Source organism: Simochromis diagramma, unplaced genomic scaffold, assembly GCF_900408965.1.
Source record: "Simochromis diagramma unplaced genomic scaffold, fSimDia1.1 OVJJ01000333.1, whole genome shotgun sequence".
Taxonomy (NCBI): domain Eukaryota; kingdom Metazoa; phylum Chordata; class Actinopteri; order Cichliformes; family Cichlidae; genus Simochromis; species Simochromis diagramma.
Window position 1 is genome coordinate 1,139,923 of NW_024386765.1, and position 15,570 is coordinate 1,155,492.

The 15,570-nt window shown below is 40.1% G+C and overlaps 1 protein-coding gene across 1 annotated transcript in view; it reads right to left on the reverse strand.

The window, feature by feature from the left end:
• The window catches only part of cpne2 (copine II), a 50,382-nt gene that overhangs the window by 8,664 nt on the left and 26,148 nt on the right, over nucleotides 1-15,570 (reverse strand). The window contains exons 11-14 of the mRNA XM_040034994.1: nucleotides 8,865-8,998; nucleotides 7,635-7,689; nucleotides 7,160-7,211; nucleotides 2,792-2,925 (exon numbers count right to left, since the gene is read on the reverse strand). Of these exons, the coding sequence (XP_039890928.1) occupies nucleotides 2,792-2,925; nucleotides 7,160-7,211; nucleotides 7,635-7,689; nucleotides 8,865-8,998 (375 nt within the window). The remainder of the gene's footprint in view (nucleotides 1-2,791; nucleotides 2,926-7,159; nucleotides 7,212-7,634; nucleotides 7,690-8,864; nucleotides 8,999-15,570) is intronic.

Genomic DNA, 15,570 nt, shown 5'->3' on the forward strand with positions numbered 1-15,570 from the left:
CTTGGGAAATGTTCACAGTTTTAAAGAGAAAGAAAATTATTTAAATGGAATGTTACAAAAATTGCATTTATAAGTTTTTTAAAATGGAAATGACAAGATTGAAATTTATACAATATTACATTTCATTATAATTAAAGACAAAGGCAACCAGCCCCCTCAAAAAAAGGCACAAACTCAAGCTAAAATAACACTTCTAATGTCCTTAATCAAAATCAATTAAATTAGGTACCACTTCCATTAGAGGGAACCCTGCTTGACCTTTGCCTTCATTAAAAAAGCTTAACAAACAGAAAGAAATCGAATTAGGTTTCCGAGTAGCCTGAAATTTTCAGTCAGTGTTTAATTTCCCCAGACGACGACATGTATTGATTTAACTGTTTATGTGACCTTTCCTCTCTTTGTTCCTTAATTTCCTTTATAAACTTAACTGGGTAGCATCACAGAGAGTACATGTGTGTTTCTGCAGCTGTTAAGGGCAGCACAGGTGTAGATATTCCCTCTGTGCTTTGGGCGATGTCAGCTCTAAGCTGCGCTAGCTGCACTACCTCAGGGTTTGTTCACATTTGAAGGAAAATTAAAACCTTTAATTGTCACACCTGAGCTGATTTTAACAGATTTGATCTCCTTCTGGTGTAGTTACACAATGCTATAAACACGACAGTGTTGGAATTTCCACGTTCTTAAGAATGCAAGGGCCTGCTTAGATCCAAGGGAAGTAAGGGCTCTGCGTGGCTGCCCATGTGGCAGCAATTTTTTCATGACAGGCACTACACGGGAACTGACTAACTGAATAGCCCCCAAGAAAAAGTAAATAGTATAATAGAGCAGCAGCAGCGTCTGCGTCCACGTCCGCAAGCAAGTATAATCCTGGCCTCAGAAAATCATTGTCAACACTTCCTATTTCTTTTTCTGTCGTGAGCTGTCCTATGTTGTTGTCACTCTGTGCAGCCACAGCTGTAGCGAAGTCGCTGTCCATCACTACAGATGCTCCCCTCTCAAGGTCGAGGCACATAGGTCCTTGTTGGATGACGTAAAACATCACTACCTGTGGTCCTGCATAGAAATGTCCCTCCAGATCCCTGATGTAAAACTCTGGTATACCGTGAAATAGGGACAGTACCTGGGACTAGCGGGCTAATTCAGCACTGTATGCGGTCCTTCATAAAGGGCTTGAATGATTCAATGTAGGAATCCAGTTTAGGAATTTATCTGCCGTGTGTGGTGGCTGAAAATTCAAATATAGAAAAGAGTAGTTTTTTTTTTAGAATGATTTCTTTGTTTCCTTAGGTTGTGAGAGATACCATCCATCCAACCACTGTCTTCCACTTATCCCATTCAGGGTTGCAGGGGGGCTGGAGCCTATCTCAGCTACTATAGGTAACATAGATAACAACAGAAAAAAACAGCTGCAAGATATTGAGATATTCTAAAGCTAAATCTTTCAACATTTTTACTTAAAATTTTTAATGTAACACTCATACACTCCAGCTTTAAAATGTGCTGTCTTTACTTAAAGTAGAATTGGTAATAATAACGGATTGCATTTATATAGCGCTTTACAATTCCACTACTCTTTCACACACTGGTGGAGGCGAGCTACAGTTGTAGCCACAGCTGCCCTGGCTACAACAGAAGCGAGGCTACCATATCGCGCCATCGTCCCTCTGGCCAACACTGGTAAGTGGCACGGTCACCCGTGGTTCAGGAGGGGGGAGGCTATATACAACAAAATTGACATAAATGGTACTTCTGTTTTAGAACTGTTGTATATAATGACAGCTGGGGTAGGCCAAAGCATGCCTCTACCCCCCTCCCCTGTATAGAAAAAGGCCAGAAAAATAGACAATAGTGAGCAGCAGTTCTCTGGGCAAAAATGGCTTGTTTATGCCAGAGGTCTTTGAATGGCCAGACTACTAAGAGCTGATAGGAAGGCAGCGGGAACTTAAATAACCACGTGTTACAATGAAGTGCAGAAGAGCATCTCTGAATGCACAACACTGGAGACCAAAACAAGTGTCCCTCCTGTCAGCTAAGAGCAGGAAACTGAGGCTCACCAGAACTGAACAGTCTCAGAATCCTCCATAAGCATTCGCTCCTCATGACGAAGGGGATATTTCCTTGGCACATTATGCAGAACCTCAGTATCAACTGTATGATAAACACCGCAGCATACCTCCATTCCTCGTCTCAATACAATGAGTTCACTGTAATCAGATGCCCTCCACCAGATCTCAACCCATTAGAGCCCCTCTGGGATGCTGAACAGGAGATTCAGATCATGAATGTGCAGCAGCTGCAAATTAAATCATGTCAAAATGGACTAAAAGCTCTGAGGAATGTTTCCAGCACATTGTTAAATCTATGACTAGGAGAACTAAGGCCGCTCTGAAGGTAAAAGAGGATCCTGCCCGGTATAATAAGATGTAACTAAGTGAGCAGTGATATATAAAGTTACCAAACTCAGTATGTATATGTAACCTACAGCCTTGATGGACAGGTGCGCCAAAAGAAGAGAGCGTTCTGACAGATTGCAGTGAAAGTCTGGTTGTGTTTAAGCTTGGATTTGCAGTGGTTACAGTTAGAATCAGCATCTGCGTTTGGGAATACACAAACTCCTCTGGCAACACAGTCAACCTCTCAAACAAGATAGAAAAGTAGAGCTGATTGTGGAATACAGCCTGCTTTTATATATAAATAGTTTTATCTGTGGAGTACAGTGTCTTGAGAGGTTTAACTAAAGAACAACTAAGAGTGTAAAAAGCAGGTAAATAGGTAAGTTGTAGCCACCCACCGCTGCTTTCTCCTGTTGAAGGGCCTGAGAAGCAAAACGTGCTACATGGTTGATGATTGGAGCAAAGTTTGTCGGACCGTAGAAACGAATGTGAGGGAGACACGCAGAGTAGGCCTGGGCAATGCCCTCCACACCTAAAGATGCAGAAAGGCAGAGAGAAACAATTTAGACTCAAATACACTTTAAATGTGAAGATGAGCTGGAAATAGTGAGGGCAGGAAAGAAACAGAGAGAAAAGCAAGAGGGAGAGAGGTTTGTAAAGTCCTGGGAGAGATGGGAAAAAGTTTATATAGAGTATTTCAAGGTCAAAATTGAAAACTAGACATAAGTCTAGACACAAGTCCTACATCATTAGTGCTTATTCATATATATATATATTAGGGGTGCAACGATACTTGTATCGATATTGAACCGTTCGATACAGTGCTTTCGGTTCGGTACGCATATGTATTGAACAATACAAAATACATTTTTAATTTATTTTATCAACTTTCCTTCTGACGATGCTGTCTGTGTTGAGCGCTCAGTGGATCTGCGCTCGACAGTGCAGCCTAGGCGGAGTAGTCCAACGCAGATTCACTGACCGCAGGGCAAGCTAGCGAGACAGAAGTTAAGCGCCCCTTGCAACATGGCAAATTGAACCTCCCCCACCCTCATTCAGATCTGGCGTTTGGAACTATTTTGGTTTTCATGTGACGTATGACCCTGAAGGTAAGCGCGTCATGGACTAAAGTAAAACAGTATGTTGGATGTGCCACGCAATGCTCAATTACATGGGTGGGAGCTAGTGTGTTAGCGCAGTTAGCTCGTTAACGTGTTGGCCGTCCAGCCCCATGCACGGGAGATCTGCAGTAGCTCGTTAACGGAGATTTGCCGTGTTGTGGCGTTAACGTCATTTCAACGAGATTTACGCTGACAGCACTAGTGGGAACACAACGAATATGACTGCACATTTACACCGACATCATCCTAGTGCAAAGACAAGTGGAAGCAGACAAAAACAACAAACACGCATGCTACAAACTTTACCCGAGTCATTTAGACAGCCGTTGGCACATGATTCTCCTTATGGGGACCTGATATGTTTAATATGCTGCTGAGAATATAGCCCAGAAGAAGCGTATAGTATGGCTTTTATTTTGGAAAGAGCCATTTCTCTGTAATAAACTCTCTTTTCCAATGATGAGTGATTCCTCAATCAGATACAGGGCTCGCAAAATCGCCTGCCCGACGTCCCGGGGCTAGCGATTTTTCCAGTCGGGCTACCAAAATCTATCTCTGCCCTGCCCGTCGGCCTATCGTAGGAAGGAAAAATATATGTCAATGCTTTTGCATTCTTTCGGAAATGTAGCTGGGTAATTATGTCATTGGCATCGGTGAGCCACTGTCAATATGTGACATATTGAAATCGCGTTTGAATTTGCGCTTGTTTTTTGCTTTCACTTTGCAATCGTGCGAACTGTGTATAGAGAGCGACAGCACTGATTGGCGAGTGATGATAATTTGTGCACCAATTCCTCTGACATCGTCTTATCAATCGTTAGCTTACTATGCAAACATGACAAGTGAAATCTCCCGCAGCTTAAACATGTGAGAGGTTGATCACGCAGAGAATCACTGAGCGTTATGTGAGTGCGTGTGTAAAAGCAGCAGGATATATATTGTAGCGGGTCAGGGCTGTTCGGGGTTCTGTTTGTACAGTTATGTTTTGTTTATGTTGCCATAGTGACGGGTGACGCCCTCTCGCTGCGACGGTGTGTCCTTCCGGGGTCAGAGGGCGCCCTGTGTGGTGTTGTTGTTGTTGCTGCTGTGCTGTTGCCGCGCTGAGCAGTTAGCTAGCGGCAGTGTTCTTCTGCAGATGTCAATAAACGGCTGTGCTCCCTGGCTAGCTCACGGGAAGCAAGACCAAACGATACCTCCGTCTCCTCCTTGTCTGAGGTCGCCACAATATTTTAGTTCTGCTGAGCCAAATAAGACAGGTCAGGGTGAAGAAGTGACAGCCAAAGAAAAGCTTACCACAAAACGGAAAAGTTATGACAAATCAGACTATAAGGCAAAAAGAAAGTGCAGCTTTATGGTTTCATGGACAAAAGAATTTCTGTGGCTGCAATATGACGAGCGAAATAACCAGGGCTGCACATAAGTGGTCCGCAGGTGCGCATTCGCTGTCAAAATAAAAAAACGGGCACAAGATAAGAAGTTGCAACGGGTGTTTGCGTACATAAGATTTTCAGGAGGAGGACAGACATTTGTTTAGAACTCTTAAAGATGTCGAAGAAGCTCCTTTAAGCAATTACTGTGATGTTCCTCCACCTCCAAAGAAATGTCAGAAGGAGTCCGAACCACAAAAGAAGCACGTATTCTCGGAAGAGTAGTTGCAGGAGGTGAGCTGGCTTCAAACAAATGATGAACGCACAGAGATGTGGTGCGGAATGTGCCGTAAAAATTTAATAAAATTGAACAATTAAAAGGCATGAACATTTGTTTTTTTTATCGAAAAATTCGAACCGTGACACCAAAGACGAACCGAACCGAACCGTGAATTTTGTGTATTGTGCACCCCTAATATATCATATCAATATAATATATATATCATAGTGTGTGTGTGTATATATATATATATATATATACCACCACATATATATATTAATATATATTATATATATATATATTTTGATTATATATATATATTGATATATATATACACACACACATACACATAACACACAACATATATACACAATATATATACTATAGATACTCTAGCTATATCTATATCTACTATATATAGATATACATATATCATAAATTATATATAGACACACACAAATATCTAGCTATATAATGTGCACTTATTCATTTAAACATTTGTCTATCCCTATTATATATGTATTTTAATTATCTGAATATGATACATATAAACACCATTCTAAGTCAGAGAAAAACATGCCGCACAAATGTGCACTTATTCAAAACATTGCATACCGCTAGTTGAGAACATAAAACCATTCTGTTATCAGGACAGCTGCATATTGCAGTTGCAAGAAATAAAGTTTTGCATAACAGCTGAAGTCTTTTTTTTCCTTTGGCCTAGAATTTTTCATTTCAGAGTGCACTGGAGGCTGTATTGGCCCAGAAAATAAGCTAACCCTAAAAAGAAAAGGGCATTTGCAGAGGCAGTTTTTTTTTTTTAAATAAACACAAGCTGAACTTCATGTTCTGACGCGGGCCTTTTTCAGCACAGGGGTGAGTATAAATGGAGTTATTTAACATAACCTCTTTGCCTCAGTCAGGCTAAAACATGTGTTACACAATCACAATTTTTTTTCTGGGTCTCACGGATGTGCTTTTAGCAGTTGGCACTCAATTGATTTGCAATTGTCAATAAATACGTTTGCATCCTACACATTTCAAACGTGTTAGCAGATGCAAGCTCAGTGTAGTAAAAGGAGAGCTTACTATGAGGTTATTACAGCGAGGTGCTGACAATTTATGAATCTTTTCAAGTCATCTTTGTGCGATGAAGGTAAGGGTATGCACTTACTCTTACTCAGAGGATCTGCAGCCATGCAAGCAGCTCTGTAAGGCTTTGCTCGGGTATGGTGCTTTATACTCAATAAACACACTCAAGTTGAAGTCCAGTGTTTAAAGCGTAAGTGTAGCCACGGCTAATAGTAAAAACTACTCTTTTTTATGTTATTTTTTTGTTCAGAAGCCTGAGTGTTGTAAAATTTAATCAATCTGTGTAAAGATTCCCAGAGTCAGAGTTGTTAGACACTGTTACTTTAATATTTAAATGTGAAGGAATGGACTGTTTTCACTGCTCTGAACTGTTTGGTGTCATAACGTGCATTAGCGTTCATACTTCTAATTTAGACGAGCATCCAAAGTAGCAAGTGTAGGTGATGTGTTAAGGAGTTATTTACTCAGCAAGGCACTTAGAGAGGAGTGCACCACCTGCTGCGGTCACATGATCTGGAGATGGCATGTTTTTTTTTTTATTAGTGGTTTCTTTTAATCACACAGTGTTTTTTCTGCCATAACCTTAATTATATAGCTATCTGTAAATGACAGGTTTTACACCTATTAACTAGTTAGTGGCTTTATTTTTTGCATCCAAAAACATGACAACATCCTATAAGTGTAAACATATCAAAGTATGTTATTATGGTATGGGTTTATGTTGAAAAATAACTAATATCATGTATGAAAGGCCAAAAATGTAAATGGGGTATCTAGACTTCTAGACTAGACAGAACTCAGATGGGGTAAATAAAAAAATGAATGAAAATGAGAACTATTTGTAAATACTTATAAGGTTGCCGCAGAGGTCTAGATGACATCATAACCTCCTGTGTGGTAACTCACCTGAACAGAAAGGGTTTGTTGGGTTAAAGTTGATGGCAAATTCATGTGACACCTGAGGAGAAAAGAAATGAATGAATCGAATGATAATCCTTCACTACGCTGTACAATATTGTTAAGAAATTGCGTCCATTTCTCCCACCTTCTCCCTCCCACCCTCTCTCCATCCCTCTGTGTGCTGCTCTCTCTTCTTTGTCCTTTTCATCAGCTCAGTGCCATGGCAACACAGATGGGTTGACAGTTGCGTAATCATGTGAATATGCATCTATAATGCTTATAGTTTTATTTGTGTGTCTCCGTGTGTGTCTGTGTGTAAAATAATACATCTCGGCTTTAACTGTAAGTCCGCTGATGACAACCCACCCTCCTCTCTCTTTGCCACATGCATATACATGTATCACCTACGTTTGTGTTTGGAACACACACACATACGCACACAACAACAACAACAACAACAACACCATCAACACACACATACCTTCCAGTCTGGTGGGAGTTGGGCTCCAAATCCCAGAGCTGGAAACATTTTGTCACTGAGGAGGAAACCATGACAACAGATTGGAACATTAGTTAAACCTTCTTTTTTTTCCCTTTTTTTTTGCATACAAATTCAAAAAGCTGGATTTAGATAGCAGGAAAAATCCTGTTACCTTGTTCACATAGAAACACATTCAAAGACATTTACAAGAAAAGCAAGAAGAGAACTGGTGGTAAAATGATGCAGTGAGGAAAAATGTCTTCTCACAAAGAAAAACATTAAAGACAGGACAGGACAGAAAATCAGACATACTGATGTACAATTATTTACTGAAAGAGGAGGAATAGCAGTCGATAGATGCTATTGGTGTTTATACTGTCTTATTTTTAACACAAAATGTAAAAGAACAAATAGATGTTTGTGTGTTTAAAGTCCAAAAGTGATGCCCATGCTACAGCTCTGTGCAGTGGCGCTTGTGTAGATGATGGGATTAAGATGGGTATTAGGGAACTGATAAACCTGTTTAGTTCTTTCCACAAAGCCTCAACTGCTCGAAGCTCAAACTTCAAAACTGGAATATGTAAATGTCTTCGTCAAAATGCTCTGAAACCAATGCATCATTGTTGTTCTTTTAAGGACCCCAGTCACTCTCTTTGTGGTTCACAAGTTAATATGATTAGCATAGTCTGTATATAAACATGGCATAGTCTGAAAAGTCAATGCGCAGCTACTCTAAACCCTTATCTTTTTGATGAACCGCTGGGAGCAGAGTTTGAATGCTCCATGATAAAATGACATCACTGCTTACTTTAATTTTGACTTCGTAATGAGTTTGTGGTCTTAATCAGCAGTTTCAAGTTTTTCTTCAGTGCAACATGATAATTAGTTTATAAATTCTGGGGCTGTTTAGAGTAAAATATATGATAAAGCAGGGTATAATTTTGGGTAGGCCTGCCTTTTTATTGAGAGATTCCTATAAAGGCTCAACGCTTCAGCAAGGCAGTAAAAATATATAAAAATGAGGATACAGAGACTAAGTCCATCTTATCTGTACAGTTTATGGATCTCAGCAGTGAAACGATAAACCTTTACATCAACCAGCCTCACTCATCCCTTACTGCGACCTTACTGTGACCTTTCTTTGCAAGAAACGTATGCAAAATGTAAATGTTTGCACTAAACTGACTAAAAACATTGCACCACCCCACAGGATTTGATTTAAATACTCACGTATCATAGTCCTGTATGATTTGTCCCACAGCTAAAATGGCAGCGAGGTACTCGTTGCTGCCCAGTGGGTTGATGTAGTGGAGGGAGGATGGTTCTCGGGGGTTCCCATTGGATGCCGTGAAGTCTATACCGACCTATTAAAAAACAAAGAGGTGACAGATCAGTAGTTATCACATTGCATTCATTTCCAAATCATGTGCAGGGAGGAGGACAATGGTGGAGGGTCTGAAACTTCTGAGGAATGGCGATTACTTTGGCATTACTTTTATTTTTCTTTCATTAACGAACAAGAAGGAAATAGTGAAATGCAACATGTGTCCAGGACAGAATTACCTGCATCATACTGCTAACATAACATCAGCTCTTTGCAAGCACCTGCAGACAGCATGCACGCACACAGCTAGCCAGGGTGCGTGAATGTGAATGGCGAATCCCAACCCTGCAACCACTGGACAAAACCAGTGAACAGCAGCTAGGCTTGTAGCATTGTAGCCTTCATTTCCACCTGTACATGTTCCTAAAGTAAAATCACTGTGGTGTTCGCTTCGAAGTCTCTCTGGGCTGGATTTTAACTTTACTTTGTGTTGTTGGATTTGTGTTCAAACTTAAACACTAAAAGAAACATTGTGCGTGTTTCCTTATTAGACAGGAATTTGTGTTAGCGTGTGGGACTGTAACCCCAGGTTTATACAGCTAACTGATATTTATGTAATTTGTAATACAGACATGAAAGTACATTTGGAGCCTCGAGGATATGTACAGTGAATTCTGGTCAGTAAAACTGAAGGTAAATGCAGTTCCACAGTATATTTTTGGGGTAAATAGAGACAAATAAAAATCATGCGATGACCCCGAAATCATATGGAAATTTTTTTTCTTTTAACACAGATTACCACAGGGTGACGTACAGGAGACACATATATGAGCACACACAGACACTTTCCACATGCAGCAAACACACACACTGGAAAACACAAACGCAGGGAAGTGCAGCCAAACCCAATATGAGATTAAGAGTGACAGGCTTTTCCTCAGGCAGTGAATAGTGGTTTGTGTGCTGACAAGAACCCGACCCACAATCTCCGCCTCCCTCCTATCAGCTTAAACATAGTCTAAAACGATCTTCTTCTTCTGTCTTTCGTTTGGTGTATTATAAGACAACAATGTTCTAGTTCAGTAAGGACAAGGACCGAGAAAAGATATAACGGAGAAGGGAGCAAAGGTGGGGGGTGAGTGAGTACAAGGGAGAAAATTGGGAAAATGAGGTAAGGAGTGGTAGGGCAAGGAGAGGAAAGAGTTTAAAGAGCAACAGGAGAAGCAGGAGTGATGGGTACAGAAATGCAGGGTGACAGAATTAGGGTGCTGCTGTGTTTTGTATTGTGGGCATGTGACAACAACATACAGAATTGTGCAGAAGTTTTAAGCACCGATTTTTTCGTTCTTATCCATCGCACTCAAATCAGTGAGGCCTCTGATCATACTGCTTTCGTTCTGCAGCAGAAAAACAAGCCTAAACACCCACAAGCATTTGGTCTACTATCCATTTACGTTGTTTCTTTTCATTACTTTTTCTCAATTAAATGAAATCCACTAATTCAACTGTTTTTGAAAGCATCCTTCCTTTACTTTTAGCTGTTAAAATTGTTCCTCGGCACTCTGTGTGAAAACCACACTTCAGGGTGTTAAGTGAACAAATACGTTTTATGAGGCCATTATTTGTAAACCCATAGCTAACACGGAAACCAAGCAACAGGACACAAGAACATCCATTTATCTTTTGGCTCAGAAACACACTTTTGCATCAGCAACATTACCGAGTGAAAGAGTTTCATTTCAGCAGAGTCGAGTCAGTCATTGGATTTGCTTCCAGAGGGAAAGTAAAATTTACCTGAAGCGTTATTATCTTCCAATTCTGACCGCTACACCTGAATTTTCACAGCTTACTAAATCCTCGTAGAGATTGCCCTGATTAAGCCTGAATTTAGCCTTGAACTGTTGCCCCTGGTTAATTTTAGAATAATTTCTTCCAGATGGCACATATACTTTCAGATCAACCAATCGATGCCTCACCATACAAAAATCTGCCCCCAAAAGCTGGTGCCAGCTGGAATTTTAGCAGGTCAAATTTATTATTGAGATTTATTATTTATTATTGAAGCTGCAATATAAAACTGACTGTCACCGGAGAACAGTCAGACGAGAGCAGTCTCCACATAATACTGGCTTTCTCCTTCGTCTCCGAGAAGGAAAAAAAAAGATATTTTTTCTACTTCTTGCAAAATCATTATTAGAATTCTAAATAGGCAATTCAGCCTGGAGTTCTGTTCATTATGAGTTACTCATTACAGCCATTCAAGTTATCTGCACTGTGTACAAATCTAAATAGTGCAGGTCCAGGCCATTACAAAAGACAGATTAAAACAAAGTGACAACCTCTGGGTCTGAAAATGAAGAGTGAACAGTGCCAAAAGCTGCAGTTCCTCTGAAGGCCACTTGAGGCTGCCCCCAGAACAGCACGTCCAAAAAGTGTGTGCTTCAGTTTTAGTAAGTGAAAGCTGAGTATTTTATTTTTCTGCGACTTGATGCTAAATAGGTGTCTGAGCATTGCAAACAGAGAGTATATATATGGATGCAGCTTGGCATTCATCTTTACATGTGATGTGTCTAAAATGTAGAAAAGAGAAGACAGTTGATCAGGTTAACGAAAAAATAAAAAAGAACGTGCTGGTGTCTCTTTCCCAGTCTCTCGTGTGTCTCGACAGTCAAACTCAGTAGGAGCTCTGAAGTCTCCCAGCAGGACTTCCAAGAAGCCTCATTTTCACTTCTCCCACATTCTCCTATAGGCCTCCAAACTGACACAATGTGTTGGTTTTTCACTCCTTTCATCAACACAATACACATATAGAAAAAGGAAAAAAATATTATATATTCTTTTGTCTTTAACAGTACATGTTTATTTTTTCATGCAAGTCTCACAAGACTACGATTTACTCATCATCAAAGTGGACTCTTTTGCATTCTTCTCAAATATATAATGTTTACTTGAGTCACACTTAATCCTTATAATTATGTTGCATGAGGGGCAGCATGGTGGTATAGTGATTAGCACTGTTGACTCACAGCAAGAGGAGTTGGCCGGGGCCTTTTTGTGTGAAGTAATGGTTTGCATAGGATTCCGCTCTAGCTTCCTCCCACAGTCTAAAGACATGCATGTTAGGTTAATTGGGGAGTGTAAATCGGCTGTGTGTGTGGATGTGAAAGCGTGTGGTTGTCTGTCTTACTAGATGTGAAAGTGGCAAGTTTCATGAATAATCTATGAGACATACAGCACGTACAAAAATAAAGTTCTGCTTCTTTTTCATATGGGTATAGCTGAGAATAAGCTTCAAAAAGCCTGGCTCAGGGGTGCCCAGGTCAAGTGTTTTAGAATCTCTCACTGCTGGTATCATAGCCAAGATCAGATTTCTGCTAACATATTAGTCTTTCTATTTGGTCTGCTTACGATTTGTGATAGCACGGATGACTGCATCACTGTGCAAAGCCTCTTCACATTTCTTAATGTTTTGCTAGGAAGATGGAAAACAGGTGGAGCACTTTATTGAAACATAAATTCATGTAAGTACATTATATCAGGGAAAAATAGAGTTTGTACAATTCTAATGAGGTTCAAAGTCAACATTTTTTATGACCACCTTCATACTTCAACAAAGCCTGAACTCTTTCAGGCAAGCTTTCCTTTGGAATTTCTTTAAGTAGTTATCAGGAATAGTTCTCCAGGTTTCTTTAAGACATTCAAACCTCTTCTTTGGATCCTGGCTGCCTTTTGTTCAGTTCTCTGTTACTATGAACCCTCAAGGCTTCAGCAATGTTGTTTTGCCTGGGAGGCCAATCCATAACTGACCATTGTGTGTTTTTCTATCCAAGTATGCTTTTACTGAATTATCAGAATATTTGGGATCATTGTCATGCTAAAAAATGAAGCTGTTCCCATTCAGATGCCGTCTCAATGGTACTGCATGGCAGATCAAAATATGACGGTACTTTTCTGCACTCATAATTCCACTGATTTTCAGTTCAGTTCTTGTGTAATTTGGCGTACATCAGCCTTTTGTCCACTTTCCCCTTCATTAAGAATGACTTCAACAAAAAGAAGATGTACCAATTGAAGGGCCAGATGGATCTTAAGTCTTGTGGGACTTTTTTATTCATATTTCTTAAGGACATGACTTAAATACACTGTTGATCTACTGTAGATATTTTCTTGGCCTGCGACTCCAAGATACACCAAGGTTTCAGCTAATAGCTCAGGGAATCACCTTGTTGGTGGAAAACGACTACTATTTTATGCCTATGAAACTGTTATTTTTGGCATTTTTGTAAGTAAAGAAATGGGAGAAAAGTGCTAGTAACAAAACATTTTCTGTTATGTGAGTTACGTACTTTGAAAGACCTTCAGAAAATCTATTAAATAAATTACAGAATAGCTCATTGGAAGCAAAGAAATAACAAAATTAGAGGCAGCCTAAGACTTAAGCACAGTACTGCAGGTACACCACTAAGCAGAAAAAGAAAAGGTTTATTGTATAGTAGGCTTTTTGTTTCCCTCATGTAGTACATATTTTCCCCCCTCTGGTGTCATTTATTTTGTCTTACTATGAAGCTGAAAATATGTACGCCAAATTGATGGCATAAGATCATCCCTAAACTGTTACAGCATCTTTCCTCCAGTGGCCTCTCCCGTGACAGATGCTATTAGTTTGATGGCTGTGTATTTGATGACAGTAGGAGACGACACCATTCTGTTTCCAACTTATTCCTCGCCTCAAGCTATTAGTAATTGCGAACACACAAGCAGACTAAACACACCATGACAAACACACAGTTTTAACAAGCAAGTACAAGAATTAAAATGATCATGGGGTGACGGAGGAGCATTTCATTACTGGATATTTTAGCGCAGCAATGTGGCAGAAAACGCCTGTGACCGCATTACATAGATGGATTCCACTACTGCCAAATTACTGTCAAATAACAGACATGCTGACAATCACGCTGGAGTTTTCTCAGCTGCGCCCTGTCGAGTACTGATGAGCCAGTTCTCGTGCCAGAACCTCTCAGGCTCATTTGCAGTTAAACAGTCACATAGATGGATGGAGGGATGGATGAATGTGTTAGAGCCTGTGTGAACATCTTCTGGAGTTGTTCTCTGTCTCACTCTGAGGCGATAAAGAGACAGTGACAAGCAGAAGCTGCAGCCCACTGTGGGAAAGCCTGCTCTTGGTTCATATTTGTCTTGTTGGTTGTGGTTGTATATTTTTGCTTTTGTGAGGTACACAGGAGCCACTGAATGCTTTTTAAAGAAAACAATAAAAATCACAGCAGTGCCAAGTATCTAATGATGAATGACTCAGTGCTTGTAGGCAAACTGCTATGATATGTACAACAATGTGGTTTTTTTTTAAACTACTTTTTGTGTCTTTAGTGGAGTGAATCAATTACAATCAATTACCACTTGCCCGTAACTTGGTAGCTGACACATAGACAGCATATAAAAGAAAGGTTTAACCACTGTGATGTCACACATTGGTTTGTGAAGACTGTGAATTGAGCATTTTGGCCATCACCGTTATCACAGTCAGTTTATGAGCAAAGGTTGTAACTGAATGAGAAGTTAAGGAATCCTGCACGCTCATACGGCAGTGACTTGGCCACGAAGTAGGTCTGCCTGAAACACAACTTGTGTTATCTATTTCGCTTTATTTTTCCTTTATTTTAGAATAATTTTGAAAATAAATATCAAATTGCATTCAACAAGAAAGTGATTTCTATACAATCTGACTTTTTTCTACTAGGAGTCATCTTGTGCTGACAAGATGGCAACAAGAAGCTCAGCTAGAAGTGGCAGAGTTGAAAATGTTAAGATTTTCTCTGAGAGTGACCAGGATGGACAGGATTAGGAATGAGTATATCAGAGGGACAGCTCGGGTTGAGCGATTTGGAGTCAAAGCAGGAGAGGCAAGGCTGAAATGCTTTGGACACGTGCCGAGGAGGGATAGTGGATGTACTGGACAAAGGATGATGAAGCCGAAGCTGCCAGGCAGGAGGGAAAGATAAAGACCAAAGAAGATTCATGGATGTGTGAAGGAGGACATGCAGATGGCTTGAGTAACACAAAAAGATGCAAGGCACCGTGGCAACCTCTAAATGTGTGTGTGTGTGTGTGTGTGTGTGTGGTGGGGGGGAGAGAAACGACGACACCCCTGCAGCACAGCACAAAGACCCAAAAGCTATGTCAGTTTTTTATAAACAGTATTTTCGAGTTATCTTTCCTATCAAGCTGCCGACTTTACTGACATTTTAGTGTCCACATTGCTGCTAGTCACACACACTGTGTGTGTTTCTTATATGTCATGATTTGTTCACCAGTTCTGTTCTATTTTGTTTTTATCGACATACTAATTATTCCACCTCGGCGGAGACTAAAAACTTTGAAATAAAATTACATGCTATCCACGCTGATGCTTTTTTAGATAAACAAAATAAAAGCATGGATAAAAAAAGAGGACAGGAAAAAAATAACTAGCTCTAAAGACATAATCTCCCTTTTACATGTGAAATGTGATGCAACTGCAGGAAATCACTTTCACCGACTTTGGACTAGCCCAAAAAAGGTATAGTAGAACAGATTGTAGCATCCGACTTTCTC